Source organism: Maylandia zebra, linkage group LG23 (assembly GCF_041146795.1).
Source record: "Maylandia zebra isolate NMK-2024a linkage group LG23, Mzebra_GT3a, whole genome shotgun sequence".
In the NCBI taxonomy this organism is placed as follows: Eukaryota; Metazoa; Chordata; class Actinopteri; order Cichliformes; family Cichlidae; genus Maylandia; species Maylandia zebra.
Genome location: NC_135188.1, coordinates 453,876 through 478,875, shown reverse-complemented (window position 1 = coordinate 478,875; position 25,000 = coordinate 453,876). Strand labels below are relative to the sequence as shown.

Genomic DNA, 25,000 nt, shown 5'->3' with positions numbered 1-25,000 from the left:
AATCAATTGCACCTGTCATCCACAGGAGGGCGCCTAGCTGGGAAGTCCAGTACATTCCATATTAAAGTTGTTGCAAGTGCATTTTTTGTGTAAAAGACAGACACACACACACACACACACACACACACTGTAAGGTCTGAAGTGCAAAATTTGAATTACATTCCTTTGTATCTCTCCCTCTCTCTCTCTCTCTCTCTCTGTCTCTCTCTCTCTCTCTCTCTCTCTGTCAACACACACACACACACACACACACACGCACACACACACGCTCAATGGAGTATAAAATAAAGACCGGGGCAGTTCTCTCACTGGAGTCTCTTAGAGTGGAGGCTGCCCTTGCTAGCAAGAAGTTCTGTGTGTTTCTCTTCTCTGAGTCTTTACTGAAGAAGTGTTTTATAACATTTTCCTTAACAACTGACATGTGTTTTTTGTGTAAAAGAGAGAGAGACACACACACACACACACACACACACACACACACACTCACACTCAGCGGCTCAGAGATGAGGGAAAAACAACAGAAATCAGGATAGATTTTAATGTCAGGAGATGCCCTGTGATGCTGGGGCCATTGTGTAAGATTGGAATGTGTACCAGTGGCTGGTGGGTGGTCCTTGAAGGTCCCGGGAGGAGGCGGCGAGGAGGCAGCGGGTGGCTGGGCTTGAGCTGTGGATCAGGGACGTCATTAATTCTGCCTGGTGCTGCGTGTGCCCTGTGCAGCTTGGATGTCTGCCGCTGACGCTCTGTGGTTCCTGTTCTGCTGATCTCCTGGTCCACACACGGCTTCAGGGTGCACTGTACAAGGGAAGAAGAAATGCATCATTGGTTACCAAAATAAAACAGTGTCTTTCTGCCTGTGTCATTCTGTTTGGTTTCTTTGAGCGTTTGTTTCTTAAATACACAGCAAGTGTCACTCTCTCTCTCTGTCACACACACACACACACACACACACACACACACACACACACACACACCAAAGCAAACACACCAAAGCGCACACACACACACACACACAGACACTGTGAGGTCTGCAGTTCAAAATTTGAATCTCAGAGCTTGGTTTTTTTGTCTCCCTCCAGTGGACAAATGCAGGTATGATTAGGGTTGCTTAGGTTAAGGGGATTTAGCCAGAGCTTGACGGAATAAAATGGAATAACTGGGAAAGTAAGTGTCGTAGAGGGATGAAAGTGGTGTCTACGTGGGGATTTTCTGCCGCTCCGCACGCGCTGGTGAAGACCCCATGTCGATAGCACCAACGGTTCTGGACTTGGTGTAAATGGGTCCAAATTTGACGGAATAAAAAGGTCAAAGTGGCAGATAGGAGTGTCCGATCGGGCCGATTCCACCACCACTGTACTCAGCAGGCCCTGCCGGGTCGTTAGACACGCAGCATGGCAGGGATCGGTGACATAACATGTAGCAGTTTCCCTTCACAGAAGCGTCTGCAGCAGGTGGGTGGAGGAGGAGGCAGCAGAACCAGGCCTTTGGAGCACTGTGTCATCTCCTGGTCCTGATGCTTTGAATCTCCCTCTCTGTCTGTCTGTCTGTCTGTCTGTCACACACACACACACACACACACACACACACACACACAGAAGCTGGTCAAGTGCTGTGCAACTGGGATTGCACCTGTCGTCCACAGGAGGGCGCCTAGCTGGGAAGTCCAGTACATTCCATATTAAAGTTGTTGCAAGTGCATTTTTTGTGTAAAAGACAGACACACACACACACACACACACACACACACACACAGTAAGGTCTGAAGTGCAAAATTTGAATTACATTCCTTTGTATCTCTCCCTCTCTCTCTCTCTCTCTCTCTCTCTGTCAACACACACACACACACACACACACACACACACACACACACACACACAGTAAGGTCTGAAGTGCAAAATTTGAATTACATTCCTTTGTATCTCTCCCTCTCTCTCTCTCTCTCTCTCTCTCTCTCTGTCTCTCTCTCTCTCTCTGTCAACACACACACACACACACACTCACACACACCAAAGCACACAGACAGAAGCTGGTCACAACTGCTGTGCAGCTGGGATTGAACCAGGGGGGCTCCCTCTGCTGGCTCAATGCGGTACAAAGTGTCAGAAGCTGTTAGATATCTGCTTTTGACAATCAATTGCACCTGTCATCCACAGGAGGGCGCCTAGCTGGGAAGTCCAGTACATTCCATATTAAAGTTGTTGCAAGTGCATTTTTTGTGTAAAAGACAGACACACACACACACACACACACACACACTGTAAGGTCTGAAGTGCAAAATTTGAATTACATTCCTTTGTATCTCTCCCTCTCTCTCTCTCTCTCTCTCTGTCTCTCTCTCTCTCTCTCTCTCTCTGTCAACACACACACACACACACACACGCACACACACACGCTCAATGGAGTATAAAATAAAGACCGGGGCAGTTCTCTCACTGGAGTCTCTTAGAGTGGAGGCTGCCCTTGCTAGCAAGAAGTTCTGTGTGTTTCTCTTCTCTGAGTCTTTACTGAAGAAGTGTTTTATAACATTTTCCTTAACAACTGACATGTGTTTTTTGTGTAAAAGAGAGAGAGACACACACACACACACACACACTCACACTCACACTCAGTGGCTCAGAGATGAGGGAAAAACAACAGAAATCAGGATAGATTTTAATGTCAGGAGATGCCCTGTGATGCTGGGGCCATTGTGTAAGATTGGAATGTGTACCAGTGGCTGGTGGGTGGTCCTTGAAGGTCCCGGGAGGAGGCGGCGAGGAGGCAGCGGGTGGCTGGGCTTGAGCTGTGGATCAGGGACGTCATTAATTCTGCCTGGTGCTGCGTGTGCCCTGTGCAGCTTGGATGTCTGCCGCTGACGCTCTGTGGTTCCTGTTCCTGTCATAAAAGGCCCTGTACAAGGGGAGAAGAAATGCATCATTGGTTACCACAAATAAAACAGTGTCTTTCTGCCTGTGTCATTCTGTTTGGTTTCTTTGAGCGTTTGTTTCTTAAATACACAGCAAGTGTCACTCTCTCTCTCTCTCTCTCTCTCTCTCTCTGTCACACACACACACACACACCAAAGCACACACACACACACACACACACACACACACACACCAAAGCGCGCGCGCACACACACACACACACACACACACACACACACACACACACACACACACACACACACAGACACTGTGAGGTCTGCAGTTCAAAATTTGAATCTCAGAGCTTGGTGTTTTTGTCTCCCTCCAGTGGACAAATGCAGGTATGATTAGGGTTGGTTAGGGATGAGGAAAGAGAAAGGGGACCCAGCAGCCGCTGGACCCCCTTGGAGGCACGCTCACGACGAATGAAGTGGGCAGACGTCCCCCGTTCAAAAAATTGCCCATATAGGGTGATAATTGGCCAATGCGCATCGTTGGGCCTTCGCGACGTTTCGGCGTATTTGTGCCTTTTTCAAGCTGGCCCAACGTGTCTTCTGTTTCTGTTTCTTGCCTGTCTCGGCTTTTATATACTCTCTGTCTCCACCCACTTTGGGCTTTCTGTTTTCTTTCTTTTCTTTATATTTCTGTTTCTCTGTTTGTTCTTTAACTTTCTTCTATTTCTCAACTTGTACGTTTTCTTTTCTTATTTCTCAACTTGTACGTGTTCTTTTTCTTATTCTTTCTTTCTTTTCTTTATATTTCTGTTTCTCTGTTTGTTCTTTAACTTTCTTATATTTCTCAACTTGTACGTTTTCTTTTCTTATTTCTCAACTTGTACGTTTTCTTTTTCTTATTCTTTCTTTAACTTTTTCATTCTGTTTATATTTTTAATTTTTAAATGGCACCCCCTGCTTTATTGACATCCCGTCCTGTATTTTTCCTCTCTGGCACCCCCTTCTCATTTGTCCTTTCCAGTTCTACGGCTTTTACGTGTTTCTTCCATTTCTCAACTTGTACGTTTTTCTTTTTCTTATTTCACAACTTGTACGTTTTCTGTTTCTTATGACTGGATAAGGGGTGAATGATAGGACGGGGCACTAGTTTTGGTTTCACAAAGCCATTGGTCACCCCCAGATTGTGAGCAGCAACAGTCTCCCCGTTGACCACTCGAAACAAAGTGAATTCGGAAGACAGAGTGTGCATGACCATCGGGAGGTCTCGCTCTCGAACCAGGATGAAGTCCGTCTGATACGTCGACAGCATGAAAACAGAAATGTTGTGGTCGGCCAGTGGTGCGATGACTGATTTAGCGATTTTGGTGACTCCTATGGGTTGTGAAGTGGATGTGTTGCTACCTCCTGACACCACGTTAAGGGCCACCCACGTGGCGTCGGCAACGCTGATGTGCTCCGACTGGGGCAGCTCTTTAAATCCTTCCTCGTCGACGATGATGGTATAGTCCTCTGGAGTCTCTGTCAAACTGAAAAACTTGCATCTTGTTTTGGAGGCCAGGAAGGCGAGTTTTATTAATCCGTGAGTGCAAATCTGGATCCCTTCTTTCTCTATACTCGCCACTTTCAAGCTGTGCTCTAAAATATGAAGCTCCATCTTTTACGTCTTCTCATTTGAGGAAGGACTAAAATGGGTTAGGGTGGGGAAGATAATCCCTTCTCCGAAAGGAAAAGGAGCGTGCACGGTCCATCCCTCCCTGCGGCCCTCCGTACCCGTCCCAGAAGACTTGGCGGTCACGTTGGCGGCGGCGGCCATAGCGTACCACCGTCCAGCCGTCGTCCATGGCGTCCAGAATTTTTTTCTTCTTTTCTTTTTTCCAAAAAAAATTAAATGTGCTTCAAAAAATATTTATTTAATTTTAATGTGAACAAAAAACGCTTTCCAAAATGTGGAAAGGAAAAAGTCACGTAAAAACAGTAAACAACAAAAGAAGGTGTGCCAAAAAAAACTGTTTATTTAAAAATAAACACAAAAAACACAACGTTTCGACCGTACACGGTCTTCTTCAGGTGTGGCACACAGAAAACTGTAAGCTAGGTTAGCTGGCAACAGTTGGACTGGCAGAGATGTGCTCTCATCGAGTGCCGAGTGGAAAATGAGCTCCTGTGTGAGCTCCGCCTTTTATATTCTCCCCTCGGCTTTCATACAAAAACATCTGCACGTATCAAGAGCGTATTACAAACATATTTTCTCACAAATGAGTCATTAACAGTGATTTCCCTGCGCCCTGAAAGAACAGAAGTTGTGAATTCACAGAAGTGGAACTCTTAAATGAAATGTTGCCTGGGACAACTGCAGATCAGATACAAGGATCCTCAGATAAAGTGCGTTCCATCGAGAGCGTGTGGTATGGACGGCACTCGCAGTAATTAGCACCAGTCACCAAGCTGTGGTGACTGGTGGAAGTTGCATATCTCCACATCAAAAACATTGTTCAGTTGAACAGAGTCTTCTGGGCAGTAGGAGAGTCAAAAGCAACAATATAGGAATAAAGGACTTTTTTCAAACACTGGTAACACTACTGACATTTAAGGAAGAAATTTACATGCTGTGATTCTGAAAAGCAACAGTGTTCCCAACAATTTCCCAACAAGGTGTTCTCAAACTTCGCATTGATGCAGATCTCTTCGCCTTCACAGAATCCACGCCGGTCAATTTTTGCATTCAATGACACCTGACCGTCAGGGATGAACATGCAGGTGACTTTCTTCTCCTTCATGCCACCTGCTGGAGACAGCAGGTCTGGGGTGTTGACATCCAGTGGCTCCTCCACCTCGAAACATTTCTTGCACTCTAGCACGGGCTGCTGCGGCCTCTCCATCAGGGCTTTGACACAGTACTGGACGTAGCCGAACTTCCCCTTGTATGACGACACCAGTTGCCCTTGCTGAGGGAGCTCGAATCCAAACGTGTACTCGTACTTGTTGCCAGGTCTCAACACCACAGAGCCGTCAGAGTCTGTGGGCTGGTCTTGCAGCCGCAGGACCGTTTCATGTCTGAGGTACTCGGCCTCCTGTCGGCACCGCTGCTTGCCTTTAGCGTACTCCACCTTGGCGCAGCCCAGACCCAGAAGCTTCAGCGCGGACACCCGCATCATTAGGGTTAGGGTTAGGGCGTTGGTTACGGCCCCGTCCCCCCTGGGGGGGACCGAGGAATGCGCGGTCCTTCCCTCCTGGGTTAGGATTATGGTGATAGCAGGCCACCAGGGGCCTGAGTGCACTGTCCATCAATGGGGGCCGGGAGGTGGAGACCCTGCCCAGCAGGTCCAAAAATTACCCATGTCTTGGGTTAGATCTTTCTTATCTCCGTCAGGACAAGTTCTGTGAGGTTTTCACACTCGCCTATTGAATCAGTCAGATGGGTCAGTCTGTTCTGGTCCACCTTCAGGATGGACAGCTGTTTCAGAGACCCTATGCTGTCCGGGACGACCTCCAGCAGGTTCTGTGTGAGCAGCAGGTCTGTGAGAGCCAGGAGGCCATTCAGCTCTGACGGGAGCTCCTCCAGACGATTCTCCGACACATCCAGACACACCAACCTACGAAGGTTTCCCAGCTCTGGTGGTAATGAGGACAACTGGTTACGGTCCAGCCACAGCTCCCTTAGGTTGGGGAGAGCGCCGAGGGTATCCGGCAAAACTTCCAGTTCATTGCTGCCCAGGTCCAGCTGTTCCAGTTTCACCAGGAAAGAGAGCGACGTGGGCAGAGACTTCAACAGGTTCTCCCTGAGCTCCAACGTCACCAGGTTGGCCAAATTTCCAATGTCATTGGGCAACATCTGTAATGACACATCATTGAGGGCCAGGTGAGCGAGCGCTCGGAGTTCAGTGAAACCATCCGGCAATCTGGAGAGGGGGTTTCCACTGAAGTCTGCAATCTCCAAGGCCCTGCAAAACTTAATGCTCTCTGGGATCTCAGAAATATCGTTCCTGGAGATGTCCAATTCCACCAGTTGCATGAAGTTAGCCACCTCAGGCGGGAGTCTCTGGATCTCATTGTCGCTCAGGCCAAGTTTCCGGAGGTTCAGTAGTCTGAAGAAAGGCTTTGGTAGCTCTTTGAGTTGATTGGCATCAAGGAGAAGCTCCTCCAAACTGCGGCTGTATCGAAATATTTCATCAGGAACCGTCTGCAAGTTGCAATGCCGCTTGTCCACCGACTCGACGTGGCGGTTGCAGCGCCACAGGGGGATACACTTCAGCATGTCCGGCCGCCGGAGGGGAGGGGGGTCTGGTTAGGGGGTTAGGGTTTAGGTGATAACAGGCCACCAAGGGCCTGACTGCACTGTCCATCAATGGGGGCCGGGAGGTGGAGACCCTGCCCGGCGGTTCCAAAAATTACCCATGTCTTGGGTTTGAGAGCTAATGGGCTATCGCGAGACGTTTCGGCATAGAAGTGCCTTCTTCAGTCGAGCCCAGGTGAATAAGTGTTTTCCTTTTTGTTTCTTTCCTTTATACAGGCTTTATTTTAACAGGTAAGTTTTTTCTTTCCTTTATACAGGCTTTATTTTAACAGGTAAGTTTTTTTCTAGGGTTGTGCCCTCCCACCCCGATCGACTGGCAAACGTGGCCTGCCATCAGAGGGCTGCCGCCGGGCCCGGCACCTTCGCCGGCGCCTTCGGGCGGTCAGCTCCTCCGGCCCGCAGGCTCGCCTCTAGCGCTGGCCGGGGGTTACAGCGCGAAGGTCGAAGGGGGTGGTGGTTCTCGGACCCCGCCCTGTCCTCCCCACGCTTCCCCCCCCCCGCCAGACGCGATCGCTCGGTAGCGAGACCGAGACGCCCGGTCTGTCCCGGTGGTCATACCACGGCGGGCCTCGTCGCAGAGTGGGTAGGCAAACCCAGAGTTTGCCCACCCCGCGAGGGCGACGGGGCCCCGTCCGGCAAACACGGTTTCTCGAACCCTCGCCCCGGTCCACACGTGCGTCCGGAAAGCCTCGCCCTGGTCGACAGGGCTCAGTAGCCCCGAGCGAGCGAGCGAGCGCGTGCGTGCGCGCCGCTGCCGCCGCCTGAGGGGCTACCTGGTTGATCCTGCCAGTAGCATATGCTTGTCTCAAAGATTAAGCCATGCAGGTCTAAGTACACGCGGCCGGTACAGTGAAACTGCGAATGGCTCATTAAATCAGTTATGGTTCCTTTGATCGCTCATCCGTTACTTGGATAACTGTGGCAATTCTAGAGCTAATACATGCAAATGAGCGCTGACCCTCCGGGTATGCGTGCATTTATCAGACCCAAAACCCATGCGGGGCGTCCTCTCGGGGGTTAGGGGTCTTGGAATTTCACGTCTCAAAAAAAAAAAAAAAATAAGCGAGGCACTTTGAAGGAAGACTTCTTGCTTCTGCTGTAGCTCTGGTTTTGTGACAACTTTTTATTGTTTTGTTGATGATGGGGTTAGGTGTTAAGAAAAGAATCAGGCCACCAGCAAGCTGGTAGCCTGAGGTGCACGGGCCATCGATGGGGCCGGGTGGTGGTGTCCCTGCCCTGGTTCAAAAAATTGCCCATATCTAGGGTTTTAGTGCACATTTAGCATTCACTGGGCCGTTCGCGACGTTTCGGCATGTTTTTGCCTTCTTCAGGCCGACCCAGTGTGTCTTGTCTTTGTCTCTCTGTTTTCTGTTTGCCTCTCTTGGCCTTTTATACTCTTGTTAGCTCCTCCCACTTGGGCTTTTTTAAGTTGACTTCTTGTCTTTTTCTTTTTCTGCTTTTCTTTCTATTTTACGTGACTTCTTGTCTTTCATATCTTTAGTTTTCTTACTATTTTTCTCTTTGTTTTCCCCTTGTTTTTTCTTGTCTTTCTGTGTTTACTCCATATTCAGACAAGGCGAGCAGGAGAAAGAAAACCAGCTTTCTAGAAATTTTAGTGCAAATTGCTGGAGTCAGATACATTTATTAGGATTGTCTCTTTATCTTTTTATGGCACCCCCTGTCTTTTTTGACATCCCGTCCTTTGTTCACTGTACTTTTGTTTATGGCACCCCCTTCCTTTAAATCCTTTCCGTGTGTATTTACATTATTTTCTTTGTTTTATCTTACGTGACTTCTTGTCTTTTTCTGTTTCTGCAGCAGGTTGGTACAGGAGCAGGCACCAGAAGCAGGCCTGTGGAGCACTATGTCATCTGCTCGGCCTTGCTTCAGGATGCACTGTACAATTCGATAGCAAGACCTCATGGGTTACCACAAAAAAAACAGTGTCTTTCTGCCTCTGTCGTTCTCTTTGGTTTGTTTGAGCGCTTGTTTTTTAAATACACAGCAAGTGTCTCTCTCTCTCTCTCTCTGTCTGTCTCTCTGTCACACACACACACACACACACACACACACACACACAGAAGCAGAGCAGCTGCTTTGCCACTGGGATTGAACAAGAGGTGCTCCCTCTGCTGGCTCAATGCGGTACAAAGTGTCAGAAGGTGTTATACCGGCGAAAATAACATCTTTCAATTGCATGTTTGGTCCACAGGATGGCGCCTAGCTGGCAAGTCCTGTACATTGCATATTAAAAGTTGTTGCAAGTGCACTCACATGTATTTTTTGTGTAAAAGAGACACACACACACACACACACACACACCCACACACACACACACACACACACACACACGCTCAATGGAGTATAAAATAAAGACCGGGGCAGTTCTCTCACTGGAGTCTCTTAGAGTGGAGGCTGCCCTTGCTAGCAAGAAGTTCTGTGTGTTTCTCTTCTCTGAGTCTTTACTGAAGAAGTGTTTTATAACATTTTCCTTAACAATTGACATGTGTTTTTTGTGTAAAAGAGAGAGAGACACACACACACACACACACACACACACACACACACACACACACACACACACACTCACACTCAGCGGCTCAGAGATGAGGGAAAAACAACAGAAATCAGGATAGATTTTAATGTCAGGAGATGCCCTGTGATGCTGGGGCCATTGTGTAAGATTGGAATGTGTACCAGTGGCTGGTGGGTGGTCCTTGAAGGTCCCGGGAGGAGGCGGCGAGGAGGCAGCGGGTGGCTGGGCTTGAGCTGTGGATCAGGGACGTCATTAATTCTGCCTGGTGCTGCGTGTGCCCTGTGCAGCTTGGATGTCTGCCGCTGACGCTCTGTGGTTCCTGTTCTGCTGATCTCCTGGTCCACACACGGCTTCAGGGTGCACTGTACAAGCGGAGAAGAAATGCATCATTGGTTACCAAAATAAAACAGTGTCTTTCTGCCTGTGTCATTCTGTTTGGTTTCTTTGAGCGTTTGTTTCTTAAATACACAGCAAGTGTCACTCTCTCTCTCTCTGTCACACACACACACACACACACACCAAAGCACACACACCAAAGCACGCACACACACACACACACACACACACACACACTGTGTATCATCACTGATTTCTATAATCCACATAATCCAGATTCGATTTGGTGCAATTTTTACTCAGAAAGTGAGAGATCTTATAATTCTGATCATTTATCAGTACTGACACTAAACTTTATCAGAGATGTGACCATCACAGCACATGCCGTTGTGTCAAAGTAACTGAGAATAAAAAAATAAAAAAATAAAAACATAAAGGAGATTTTCCTGGCATGGATTTTATAGCAGATAACCTTAAAAATATTCTGCAATTATACCTAATTTGAAAAAGTTTACATTTCTTCAGTATTAAACAGCAGAAATTAAGCTTTCTTATCCGACGTCATTTACAAAGGAAAGAAAAGACAGCGGCCGCCAGCGCTGTAAACAACCGTAGACTGATGGGTAATAAGCGAATGAGTAATGCAGAAAACACATGTTTGAGATGGGAAACTTTTCTTGAAGTTTCTCTCACAGTTCACGCACAGCTGTGGGTTTTATCGTGTTGGAAGCAAAACAGCAAAAGTAAGAAGGAATTAAGGATGATATTAGCCCCCACGCCGACTAAGCTAATTCTGATGCGTCGGTCCGCTCTGTTTACGTTTTCGTGTGGAATGCGTTTCCTGCTCTCATTTGCTGGTTGTTGTTGAAATAGTTTTGTGAGCTTTAACCTGAGATTCTGGCGTTTCTGGTAAAACACATTTATATTCATTCAATTCAGGATTTAATGAATCGATATCGCTTCATTCAAGCTACTCACCCGTCTCTATCCACCTCCACGTCCAGCTCGACCACGGACAGAGGTCCCGCCCCGACTATCTCTGATTGGTTTAGACCACGAAGGGGAATGACGTGTGTCTGTTGTTGAACACATGGACGTCTGTCGCTTGGCGAGCGATCGGGTGGTTTAGCGAGTGTCAGCCTCTTAAGTTTAAGACAAGCCCGGCTGCTTTTTAAGCGACGCGGCGCTAGCTACCCAGCTAGCTCAGTACACAGGAACTACTTCCGGTAGTTATACAAAATAAAAGCGTCCCCCATTATAATCCGCTATAATGCCATACTTCCGCTGCGCGCGCCGTTGATATATACCTTGGCTTTACATTAATTGTGAGAAAACAAAACAAACAAATAACTCACCGTTGAGTCGATTGTGAGGTAGTGTAAAGACGAATGAATCGGCTGGGTTATTGCACGCTGTCAACTGGTCTGTAGTGTAGGATTTGTCGATATCTGACAAGTAGGCCAACCACAGGGACACAGCGGCCGCCTCCATTACTCCCGACATACCACTAGAGTGAGCCAGCACACCACAAATGAAGTTTTCTTGTTCTCCATTCATTTCAATGGGAAAAAACTTGCATTAAAATATTCATATTTAAAAAACTATAGAAGTAATAAACACCAAAAGTCATAGCAACTCATTCCAGCTCCAGCCGCACACAATGATATATCATATGTGAACCTTGTCTCAAAACTGTGGGGCGAGTTAAGGTCCAAAATAAACACCAAAAGTCATAGCAATTAGATGGAGTCATTGCTTTGGCAATGACTCCATCTAATGGTTAAATTTCTGAACTGCAGGCTCAGTAAGTAAGTAAGTAAGTAAACTTTATTTATTAAGCGCTTTTCACAGACAGACATTCACAAAGCAGCAGTGATGAGACGCAGGTCTTGCGTCCATGACTGCCCTCGCGAGTTAAAGACAGCTGCAGTGTTTGTGTTTTCTAACTCAGGTGTCTCAGCTGAAGAACTGCGGGGTGATTTTAAGAAATCCCCTGTCAATTGGTTATGAGCAAAAATTGTTTCTATAAAAAAAAAAACCAAAAAAAAAAAAAAAACCCAGTTTCAACCGTAACGTGAAGTACACATTTTATTATTTTTTTCCTTTTAGTGAAAGGAAACAGCCGTCGCCGGTATGCTAGTGCGCACGCTCCACCCCCTCCTACGCCTCTTTCCCCCCCTTCTTTTTGCTTTGTAAATAAACAGAAATGTGACTTTTGCTTCATAAACAGTTTGACAAACAAGTGGTGCCTGCAGGGTGTATATTCATGGTATAACCGGCATAAACACAGCCTCACTTCGTGTGTGATTGTGCAGGAAATACAACTGTGCGCTCAGCTTCGAAAAAGGACCGCATCTATCCATTTATCCTCATCTCACCTCTATGTATGTGCTCTCTTTGAGCGCAGGTGCGGCTCTTTGCTGTGACACATCTCTAATGTAGTCTAGACGCTCCGGCGCCAGGGGTCATCGGGTGACACACACACACACACACAAACAACAAGTAACACAACATGGACCATGAACTCTGCGTGACTCAACTATACCAAGACAGTTCACCTATTACGAGCCTTTAAAGTAAGCTTATTGCTAAATAGTCTTGATATTTAATCAACAGGTAAGGTAACACCTGATTCTGTTCACATGGACGGAGTTTTTTCAGTGCTAAATAGTCTGCACATCCCGGCTCTTATTATTTATTTTGCTGCGTTATTTTGCAAAATTATCTAATCTAAAAATAAACTACATAAATGAGTGCGATGCAATATTTTGCTCTTGGTGTTTTCAGTCCTTTATGTCCATCTTATGTGTCCTTTTTTTCTGTTATCAATCAACCAACCGATCATTCGATTAAAGGCCTGTCAACGGGCTTCGTAAAGGTTCTTTTAAGGTCACCAGAAAGCTACATAAAAGACTGCACCTGCACCTGCACCAAAGTTCTTTTTTTTTTCTCTCTATCTCCGAACATTGTTGCATTTTAAAACCTTCTTCAGTGAGCTATAAATATGAGGCGCTCCAAACACACTCTCAGTTTTACTTCTGCCAAAAAATGACCACAATGCCGAGACAACTGGAGGTCCAGAACTCGATCCTCACTGGTGGGGACAGCTTTAACATGTGGCACGACTACCTGAATCTGAGCCAAGTGTTCGAGAAACTGTGCAGCAACCGTGAGGTTGATAACCGAGACACCGAGCGTCCAAAGAAGGGACAAGCGCCCCCTTGGAGTAAGGTCCACACTTCCACTCGGGGGAAGAAATCCTCCAAAAACTCATCACAGTCCAGTCCGACCAGCAGCGCGTCGGACACCAGCAGCAGCGCCTCATCCTCGGACTACTGCCGCTTATGCAAGCAGAACGGGGAGACTCCGAGGGTGTACCTATCTCACAAGCTCAAATCAGACGACGGGATAGTTTTCTGCCCCGTCCTCCGGAACTACACTTGCCCGATCTGCGAAGCCACCGGTGACAGCGCTCACACACGCAAGTACTGCCCGCAGATGAAGTGCGAGGCTGCTGGGAGGATGCAGACGGTAGGCAAGTTCTGGTAGCTGCTGAAAACTGAAGCTGCGAGAAACTGTACATATTTACCGAACTGTTTGGGGTATGTGTTCGTGTTGGCAGAGACCGTTTCAGTTCCAAAGACTGTTTCAAGTTTGACTGTCAAACACTCCGCTGCAGTCTGCAGCAAGGAGCTCTCATCCAGCACATCTGTGGAGCCCCGAGCCGGGGTGAGCGCTCTCAAACCTCGGAAAAAATTAAACTCTTTAAAGTCCTCGAGTGTTTATTGTTGTTGTTATTGTTGTTGTTGTTGTTTAATATGATACAATTTCGGGGGTACTTCATAGGTCACAAGTGAAACACTAAAGTGGCTAACCTTTCTGTGGAATTAAATAGATTTCTAAAAATGTGCCCATAGTGTCAGTGCGCGAGTCTTTTAGTTAAAATGCATATGCTATATTATCCCTCATGTCAGACAGATTATTCGACAAAAACGTCAGTATTTTGTCTTTTTTTTTTTTTTTTTTTTTTTTTTTTTTTGGTATTATAGAAAATTTTTAACTCACATGCAACTCTTCCACTTGAAGTTACAGATGTACCTGAACTCACCAGAGAACATGCGTCATAAAAAAATAATTAAATTAAATTAAAAGTAACACTTCAAGGCAAAAGTGAAACGATTATGTGAAGTGAGAAATTGAATTAAGGTTCAATAGTTTTAGTTTCAAAATAGAGGGGCTGGGGAAATACAGTATACAAGGTCAAAACAGAGTTTGTACAAGTTTGTACAAAGACAGCTGCAGTGTTTGTGTTTTCTAACTCAGGTGTCTCAGCTGAAGAACTGCGGGGTGATTTTAAGAAATCCCCTGTCAATTGGTTATGAGCAAAAATTGTTTCTATAAAATAAAAATTAAAAAAACACAAAAAAACCCCCAGTTTCAACCGTAACGTGAAGTACACATTTTATTATTTTTTTCCTTTTAGTGAAAGGAAACAGCCGTCGCCGGTATGCTAGTGCGCACGCTCCACCCCCTCCTACGCCTCTTTCCCCCCCTTCTTTTTGCTTTGTAAATAAACAGAAATGTGACTTTTGCTTCATAAACAGTTTGACAAACAAGTGGTGCCTGCAGGGTGTATATTCATGGTATAACCGGCATAAACACAGCCTCACTTCGTGTGTGATTGTGCAGGAAATACAACTGTGCGCTCAGCTTCGAAAAAGGACCGCATCTATCCATTTATCCTCATCTCACCTCTATGTATGTGCTCTCTTTGAGCGCAGGTGCGGCTCTTTGCTGTGACACATCTCTAATGTAGTCTAGACGCTCCGGCGCCAGGGGTCATCGGGTGACACACACACACACACACAAACAACAAGTAACACAACATGGACCATGAACTCTGCGTGACTCAACTATACCAAGACAGTTCACCTATTACGAGCCTTTAAAGTAAGCTTATTGCTAAATAGTCTTGATATTTAATCAACAGGTAAGGTAACACCTGATTCTGTTCACATGGACGGAGTTTTTTCAGTGCTAAATAGTCTGCACATCCCGGCTCTTATTATTTATTTTGCTGCGTTATTTTGCAAAATTATCTAATCTAAAAATAAACTACATAAATGAGTGCGATGCAATATTTGCTCTTGGTGTTTTCAGTCCTTTATGTCCATCTTATGTGTCCTTTTTTTCTGTTATCAATCAACCAACCGATCATTCGATTAAAGGCCTGTCAACGGGCTTCGTAAAGGTTCTTTTAAGGTCACCAGAAAGCTACATAAAGACTGCACCTGCACCTGCACCAAAGTTCTTTTTTTTTTCTCTCTATCTCCGAACATTGTTGCATTTTAAAACCTTCTTCAGTGAGCTATAAATAGGTCACAAGTGAAACACTAAAGTGGCTAACCTTTCTGTGGAATTAAATAGATTTCTAAAAATGTGCCCATAGTGTCAGTACAGGATTGTGAACATCGCAACGCAAAGTTTTTGATTTCTCTCAAAACATATATTTCTTTTCATGTTGAACAGATAATATCTTTAATTTGAGTCAAAGTGATTTGCACTTGAACACGCCCACCAGAAATAGACCGGGACCCATTTTTATTCTGCATGGCTGCTGGAAACATCATGTCACATCTTTGATTAATTTCATCTGAAAATAAACGTAAGTAAAGCCAAGTGTGTTACAAAAGCTTTTATAATTTGTATTGCCAAAATCGCAGAAAATAACCCCATTTAAGCTGGGTCGACAGCCACCCCTAATTTTTGCATGATTGTAGCTGCTAGCTATAAGCTAGCTAGCTATCCTGCGCAACGTTAGAACTGGTTACCAGAAACCGACCATCACAGTCGGGAATACAAGTTAGTATACTGGTAAAAAACGGCTTTTTGCCTAACTAGCTAGCGTTACCACGATGCATCGGTGGTGGATAAAGCTAGCTAGCATAAGTTCATAGTTCATAACATTCATAGTATAACTCCGTGCTCCGCTTCGTTTGAATTTTTCTGGTGAGCTCGCGGTTTCTAGACACAAGCTTGTGTTTGTGCGCGCACGTTTGTCTCTCTTCATATAAATATCTGTGTGTTATGTGTGTGTACACCGAGGGCAAAAGATAATTATTAATGTGCATGATTTAGAGACAGAAATAACAAGCCAGCATATAAGATCAATGACATAAGACTAATTCCTTCAATTGACTTTCAGGCGCAGCTCGGAAAAATGTGCATTTTCTGAAGAAATTTTAATTTTAACAGCAAAAAATTGACCCTATGCCAAACTTAGTCGCTAATGGCTGGTCTGTAGACTGTTTGGTATGTCATGTTACGTATTTCTTGGTTTTTCTATGTAATGTGTTTTATAGAGAAGTAACATTATTCTTTTTTTTCTGTATGCTTTCAGAACCACAGATCGCTCCATCCATTCCATGGCTGAAGCATACATTTTCATTTAATCTGAACAGGTATCATTTTGCATTTACACTGCACATCCTTTTTAAACATTTCATAATAATCTAGACTCTCCCTCATTATCCTCTCATTCACCTTGCTGATGTGTTGAGGACTTGATAAAAGAATACATGGTATGTCCATATCTGTTCTGTCTCTACATGAGATGCAGTCTCTTGATGTAAATTTGACAACTCTGCTATTAAATGCAGTGATTAATGTAGGACAGCAACGATTAATCAACTCATCAAGTTAATATCTTAGGGTTCTGTATTGTTTTCTTTTTTTTTCTTGGGCTTTGTGGAACATTTATGAAAATGTTCCACCATTGATTTAATTTAATGATTATGCAATTCACAATCTGATTAGTCAAATAATTGTTCTAATAGTCTGTGACCAAACAACTATCAAAATAGTAGTTTATTATGGTCAAAGATTTATCAGGTGTGCCAGACTTCAATTCTTCACTTGTACATTTTGTTCCATATTTTACCTCAAGATATCCCAGAAAGATGAAGCTGAGGAAGAGCTGCAGAGTACCACCATGGCACTCTTCGTCTTCAGGGACAACTCAAGCCTCCTACATCAGCCTCGAGACATCGGGATAATCATTGATGGTGTGGAAGTCCTGAATGAGTTGCCTTCTGTGGCAGCTGGAGTGGCAATGGTCTTTGGACTCTGTTATGCTCTTAATATGGAATATCCACGAGGATTCAGGTTCACCTTTGAGGCTCTTCAAAAGATTATGATGGAGCTTGACTTTAACAAGATGACCTCTAAGATTCGCAAACTTAATTGTGAACTTAACACTGCACAGTAGTGTGTTTGCATGCATGTGTGCATGTGTATGTGCACATGCATGTGCATGTGTGCTTGGTTATTTTGCTTGGTTGGCCTGCAGTGGTATTCTACATTCAAAATTTATAAGAACACCCATTTGAAAGGGAGATTTAAGTTGATTTCATTGATACATGTGTAGATTTTTTTTTTTTTTTTACATTGTACAGGCACAGTGCACATATAAACATTTTTGAGTACTTGCAAATTGGTTTAAAAATAGTTTTTATAATGGTTTTATGCCAGTTTTAGACAGGTTGCAGGTTTTATACTGGTTTTCAAAAGATTGCAGGTTTTATACTGGTTTTCAAAAGATTGCAGGTTTTATAAAACAAACATTTCTCTAATCATTTCTGCCGTAGCACTAAATCTGTATATTACTAATCCTCTCTATTGATTATAGTTAAAATGGTTTGGAACAATAAATAATTTTGAAATAATTGGTTGGCCAACTGTCTTGTTTTTTATAGGAAATGCAGAGCATTTTTGAACTGAAATGAAATGTAAAAAATATAGTTTGAATATATGTAAATCAATTACCTGGCTTCAACACAAACATATTAGTTCATGTTAATTTGGTTCGATGTGAATACATTAGGTTGGTTAAATTTCAATATATTAGCTTGGTTCAATAATTAAAATATGGTTCTATGTAAAAAAATCAATTTGGATCAATGCAAAATTTAAAGTTTCAGTCAAGTCTAGTAATATTGTTTATATCAACATAAAAGTATCAGGTCATATCAAGTGACTCAATTTGGATTCTATAAAGCCAAATATTTTGGATGTGACAACTGGACATCATTTTTTTTAATTTGAATAGGGTTATTTTTTTTACAGTGTAGTTTATTTCTCACAGTTTTTTAAAAATTCTCTTGCTTTATGGTTCTTAGCGCTGTTACCAGTCTTTGCATTTATCATCATTTTTTCTCTTTTTTCTTTCATGTTACACAAACATGATTACATATTGCATATGAATCAAGGTTGTGCAGAGGTGGTTGCATTTCCCAGACAATCATGCAAAATATATACATTTCTTTTTTTAAAAATGACATGGTGCGACAGGACTGTAGCACAGTAATACAGCAACATCAGAGGCAAATTCCATTCAAGTTTTGCAAGCCTAGCTTTGAACTTTATTTAAATAAACGGCAGTGACTCGTTATGACAAGGATCATTCGTAATCTCACTCAAACCATGCTGAACGGCTCTAACCCAATTAGGAACATAGGGTTGTTGTTTTTTTTGTTTTTTTTAAAAAGAAAAAAACATAACTGAACACAACAGTATGTCAGTGCAGTGACTAATCAGGCAGTACAGTTTCAGGAACCGTTTTAACTGAGGCAGGATGGCATTTTGGTTTTTAAATGGGCATTTAAAACCTGAAATAATCCTAAAGGCTTAGACAAAAAGGTGACATTTGTTTTCGAAATTGAGGTGATGGGCATCTTAGTCGCTGTCACTCCTCTCTCCTCTCTGGAGCAGCCTCTTTCCACTGGAGGGCACGGGAACCTCATGCTTCACTGAGACCTTTGACTTGCTTTTGCTGTCCTTGTCAAGCAGCTCCAAACCGTCATTGATCTTCTTCAACATCTCGTAACGCTCACGCCCACGAACAGGGAGGAGAAAAACCTCCTTGTCGTCCCCCTCAGCACTGGAGGTACATTTGGACTTCTTTGTGGATGTGGTGTCAGGAGGTGGTGCGCTCTTTCGTTTTTTCGCCTCTTTGGTGCCGCTCTCCTTCTTCTGTTTATTGTCCTCCTGTAGCTGTAACAAAGAGGGACGAAATAACAAAAAAGAGAAACATATTTGTCAAGTAATTTTACCCCCCCCCCCAAAAGTGGCATTTAACATGATGATATTCTACTGCCTTCTGGGGGAGGGAAGGAACAGCGGTTTTTCTTTTGAGTTTATATTCAAGTTTTCTCCTTCTTGCCCCCTCTGGTGTACAATTTCTTCCTTTTTCCTGTTTAAAAAGAGTTCACATATTTTGTCATTTGACTGTAAGCAGTGCAAGGAGGAGATGCTCGCTTTTTGCATGACAGTCTGCCACTTCAGTCTTCCCTTTCTTTATAAGGCTGGAAAATACTTCAGACCCCTCCTCAGGCAGTAAGGGGCCTGAGGTGGGGTCTGAACTGTGGGTACCGGTATGAGGAGAGAAGGGGGACAGGACTGGATAGTGGCTTAAAGTTAGGATTTGGTTTGATTTGAACGGTCGTCCTTCACAGTCCTCCTCCAACACTGACAAGGATTGTCCACAAAAAAACCCCAAAAAACCCCCCCAAAGAACTGGTCTCCCATTAACATTCATTCAACGTGTACACAAAGATAGACGTTTTTGGAAAAGCATATTTAATACAAAAGGAGACTTCTCAAACTAAAGAGGAGAGTATTGGCGACTGGTAACACACTGCTGCTGCGACCGACTGGAACACAAGACGACAGGTAAAAATTAAAATAACTAGCAATAATTAGGGGTTAGGTTATGGGGAAAAAGCCAGGAGAGGATAGGACAAAAGTGGAATAACTGAAAAAGTAAGAGGTGTAGAGGGCTGATGTTGGTGTCTAGGTGGGGGTTTTGGTGGGTGCCGGACGCTGTGGCGAAGAGGCCACGCCGATGGCTTCTTCGGTTCTGGAGATATGGCGAATCGGACCAAAAAGGATGGGACAAAACGGTCCCAGTCGGAGAAAGGAAGGTGCAGAGGGCCTGGGTCCACCACCACTGTACTCAGCAGGCCCTGCCGGGTCGTTAGACACGCAGCATGGCAGGGATCGGTGACATAACATGTAGCAGTTTCCCTTCACAGAAGCGTCTGCAGCAGGTGGGTGGAGGAGGAGGCAGCAGAACCAGGCCTTTGGAGCACTGTGTCATCTCCTGGTCCTGATGCTTTGAATCTCCCTCTCTGTCTGTCTGTCTGTCTGTCTGTCACACACACACACACACACACACACACACACACACACAGAAGCTGGTCAAGTGCTGTGCAACTGGGATTGCACCTGTCGTCCACAGGAGGGCGCCTAGCTGGGAAGTCCAGTACATTCCATATTAAAGTTGTTGCAAGTGCATTTTTTGTGTAAAAGACAGACACACACACACACACACACACACACACACACACAGTAAGGTCTGAAGTGCAAAATTTGAATTACATTCCTTTGTATCTCTCCCTCTCTCTCTCTCTCTCTCTCTCTCTCTCTCTCTCTCTCTCTCTCTCTGTCTCTCTCTCTCTCTCTCTCTCTCTCTGTCAACACACACACACACACACACACACACACACACACACACACACACACACACACTGTAAGGTCTGAAGTGCAAAATTTGAATTACATTCCTTTGTATCTCTCCCTCTCTCTCTCTCTCTCTCTCTGTCTCTCTCTCTCTGTCAACACACACACACACACACACACGCACACACACACGCTCAATGGAGTATAAAATAAAGACCGGGGCAGTTCTCTCACTGGAGTCTCTTAGAGTGGAGGCTGCCCTTGCTAGCAAGAAGTTCTGTGTGTTTCTCTTCTCTGAGTCTTTACTGAAGAAGTGTTTTATAACATTTTCCTTAACAACTGACATGTGTTTTTTGTGTAAAAGAGAGAGAGACACACACACACACACACACACACACACACACACACACACACACACACACACACACACTCACACTCAGCGGCTCAGAGATGAGGGAAAAACAACAGAAATCAGGATAGATTTTAATGTCAGGAGATGCCCTGTGATGCTGGGGCCATTGTGTAAGATTGGAATGTGTACCAGTGGCTGGTGGGTGGTCCTTGAAGGTCCCAGGAGGAGGCGGCGAGGAGGCAGCGGGTGGCTGGGCTTGAGCTGTGGATCAGGGACGTCATTAATTCTGCCTGGTGCTGCGTGTGCCCTGTGCAGCTTGGATGTCTGCCGCTGACGCTCTGTGGTTCCTGTTCTGCTGATCTCCTGGTCCACACACGGCTTCAGGGTGCACTGTACAAGGGAAGAAGAAATGCATCATTGGTTACCAAAATAAAACAGTGTCTTTCTGCCTGTGTCATTCTGTTTGGTTTCTTTGAGCGTTTGTTTCTTAAATACACAGCAAGTGTCACTCTCTCTCTCTGTCACACACACACACACACACACACACACACACACACACAGAAGCTGGTCAAGTGCTGTGCAACTGGGATTGCACCTGTCGTCCACAGGAGGGCGCCTAGCTGGGAAGTCCAGTACATTCCATATTAAAGTTGTTGCAAGTGCATTTTTTGTGTAAAAGACAGACACACACACACACACACACACACACACACACACACACACACTGTAAGGTCTGAAGTGCAAAATTTGAATTACATTCCTTTGTATCTCTCCCTCTCTCTCTCTCTCTCTGTCAACACACACACACACACACACACACACACACACACACACTGTAAGGTCTGAAGTGCAAAATTTGAATTACATTCCTTTGTATCTCTCCCTCTCTCTCTCTCTCTCTGTCTCTCTCTCTCTCTCTCTGTCAACACACACACACACACACACACGCACACACACACGCTCAATGGAGTATAAAATAAAGACCGGGGCAGTTCTCTCACTGGAGTCTCTTAGAGTGGAGGCTGCCCTTGCTAGCAAGAAGTTCTGTGTGTTTCTCTTCTCTGAGTCTTTACTGAAGAAGTGTTTTATAACATTTTCCTTAACAACTGACATGTGTTTTTTGTGTAAAAGAGAGAGACACACACACACACACACACACACACACACACACACACACACACACACACACACTCACACTCAGCGGCTCAGAGATGAGGGAAAAACAACAGAAATCAGGATAGATTTTAATGTCAGGAGATGCCCTGTGATGCTGGGGCCATTGTGTAAGATTGGAATGTGTACCAGTGGCTGGTGGGTGGTCCTTGAAGGTCCCAGGAGGAGGCGGCGAGGAGGCAGCGGGTGGCTGGGCTTGAGCTGTGGATCAGGGACGTCATTAATTCTGCCTGGTGCTGCGTGTGCCCTGTGCAGCTTGGATGTCTGCCGCTGACGCTCTGTGGTTCCTGTTCTGCTGATCTCCTGGTCCACACACGGCTTCAGGGTGCACTGTACAAGGGAAGAAGAAATGCATCATTGGTTACCAAAATAAAACAGTGTCTTTCTGCCTGTGTCATTCTGTTTGGTTTCTTTGAGCGTTTGTTTCTTAAATACACAGCAAGTGTCACTCTCTCTCTCTGTCACACACACACACACACACACACACACACACACACACACACACACACACACACACCAAAGCACACACACCAAAGCGCGCGCACACACACACACACACACACACACACACACACACACACACACACACAGACACTGTGAGGTCTGCAGTTCAAAATTTGAATCTCAGAGCTTGGTGTTTTTGTCTCCCTCCAGTGGACAAATGCAGGTATGATTAGGGTTGGTTAGGGTTAGGTTAAGGGGATTTAGCCAGAGCTTGACGGAATAAAATGGAATAACTGGGAAAGTAAGTGTCGTAGAGGGATGAAAGTGGTGTCTACGTGGGGATTTTCTGCCGCTCCGCACGCGCTGGTGAAGACCCCATGTCGATAGCACCAACGGTTCTGGACTTGGTGTAAATGGGTCCAAATTTGACGGAATAAAAAGGTCAAAGTGGCAGATAGGAGTGTCCGATCGGGCCGATTCCACCACCACTGTACTCAGCAGGCCCTGCCGGGTCGTTAGACACGCAGCATGGCAGGGATCGGTGACATAACATGTAGCAGTTTCCCTTCACAGAAGCGTCTGCAGCAGGTGGGTGGAGGAGGAGGCAGCAGAACCAGGCCTTTGGAGCACTGTGTCATCTCCTGGTCCTGATGCTTTGAATCTCCCTCTCTGTCTGTCTGTCTGTCTGTCACACACACACACACACACACACACACACAGAAGCTGGTCAAGTGCTGTGCAACTGGGATTGCACCTGTCGTCCACAGGAGGGCGCCTAGCTGGGAAGTCCAGTACATTCCATATTAAAGTTGTTGCAAGTGCATTTTTTGTGTAAAAGACAGACACACACACACACACACACACACACACACACACAGTAAGGTCTGAAGTGCAAAATTTGAATTACATTCCTTTGTATCTCTCCCTCTCTCTCTCTCTCTCTCTCTCTCTCTCTCTCTCTGTCTCTCTCTCTCTCTCTCTGTCAACACACACACACACACACACACTCACACACACCAAAGCACACAGACAGAAGCTGGTCACAACTGCTGTGCAACTGGGATTGAACCAGGGGGGCTCCCTCTGCTGGCTCAATGCGGTACAAAGTGTCAGAAGCTGTTAGATATCTGCTTTTGACAATCAATTGCACCTGTCATCCACAGGAGGGCGCCTAGCTGGGAAGTCCAGTACATTCCATATTAAAGTTGTTGCAAGTGCATTTTTTGTGTAAAAGACAGACACACACACACACACACACACACACACACTGTAAGGTCTGAAGTGCAAAATTTGAATTACATTCCTTTGTATCTCTCCCTCTCTCTCTCTCTCTCTCTCTCTCTCTCTCTCTCTCTCTCTCTCTCTGTCAACACACACACACACACACACACACACACACACACACACACACACACACACACACTGTAAGGTCTGAAGTGCAAAATTTGAATTACATTCCTTTGTATCTCTCCCTCTCTCTCTCTCTCTCTCTCTCTCTCTCTCTCTCTCTGTCAACACACACACACACACACACACACACACACACACGCTCAATGGAGTATAAAATAAAGACCGGGGCAGTTCTCTCACTGGAGTCTCTTAGAGTGGAGGCTGCCCTTGCTAGCAAGAAGTTCTGTGTGTTTCTCTTCTCTGAGTCTTTACTGAAGAAGTGTTTTATAACATTTTCCTTAACAACTGACATGTGTTTTTTGTGTAAAAGAGAGAGAGACACACACACACACACACACACACACACACACACACACACACACACACACACACACACACACACACACACACACACACACACACACACACACTCAGCGGCTCAGAGATGAGGGAAAAACAACAGAAATCAGGATAGATTTTAATGTCAGGAGATGCCCTGTGATGCTGGGGCCATTGTGTAAGATTGGAATGTGTACCAGTGGCTGGTGGGTGGTCCTTGAAGGTCCCGGGAGGAGGCGGCGAGGAGGCAGCGGGTGGCTGGGCTTGAGCTGTGGATCAGGGACGTCATTAATTCTGCCTGGTGCTGCGTGTGCCCTGTGCAGCTTGGATGTCTGCCGCTGACGCTCTGTGGTTCCTGTTCTGCTGATCTCCTGGTCCACACACGGCTTCAGGGTGTACTGTACAAGGGGAGAAGAAATGCATCATTGGTTACCAAAATAAAACAGTGTCTTTCTGCCTGTGTCATTCTGTTTGGTTTCTTTGAGCGTTTGTTTCTTAAATACACAGCAAGTGTCACTCTCTCTCTCTCTCTGTCACACACACACACACACACACACACACACACACACACACACACACACACACACACACACAGACACTGTGAGGTCTGCAGTTCAAAATTTGAATCTCAGAGCTTGGTGTTTTTGTCTCCCTCCAGTGGACAAATGCAGGTATGATGAGGGTTGGTTAGGTTAGGGGGTAATAGCCAGAGCTTGACGGAATAAAATGGAATAACTGGGAAAGTAAGTGTCGTAGAGG

General features: G+C 45.2%; 2 protein-coding genes, 1 long non-coding RNA gene and 1 pseudogene across 3 annotated transcripts; 2 read left to right on the top strand and 2 right to left on the bottom strand.

The window, feature by feature from the left end:
• Positions 1-3,926: 3,926 nt before the first annotated feature.
• On the bottom strand, positions 3,927-4,570 carry LOC112433512 (cytosolic arginine sensor for mTORC1 subunit 2 pseudogene; annotated as a pseudogene).
• Positions 4,571-6,073: 1,503 nt separating this feature from the next.
• Positions 6,074-7,187, bottom strand: LOC143415046 (uncharacterized). The gene has a single exon (XM_076880379.1). The coding sequence runs from the start codon at positions 7,113-7,115 to the stop codon at positions 6,207-6,209; it is 909 nt and encodes a 302-aa protein (XP_076736494.1). The 5' UTR covers positions 7,116-7,187; the 3' UTR covers positions 6,074-6,206.
• A 5,843-nt stretch (positions 7,188-13,030) lies between these two features.
• On the top strand, positions 13,031-13,787 carry LOC143415156 (nanos homolog 2-like). Its single transcript, XM_076880629.1, has one exon. It carries the CDS (start codon positions 13,075-13,077, stop codon positions 13,573-13,575), a length of 501 nt encoding a protein of 166 aa, XP_076736744.1. The 5' UTR covers positions 13,031-13,074; the 3' UTR covers positions 13,576-13,787.
• Positions 13,788-15,457: 1,670 nt separating this feature from the next.
• Positions 15,458-17,750, top strand: LOC112433300 (uncharacterized). Its single transcript, XR_003023453.2, has 3 exons — positions 15,458-15,691; positions 16,427-16,487; positions 16,973-17,750. It is a non-coding gene; the product is annotated as an uncharacterized LOC112433300 (long non-coding RNA).
• Positions 17,751-25,000: the final 7,250 nt, after the last annotated feature.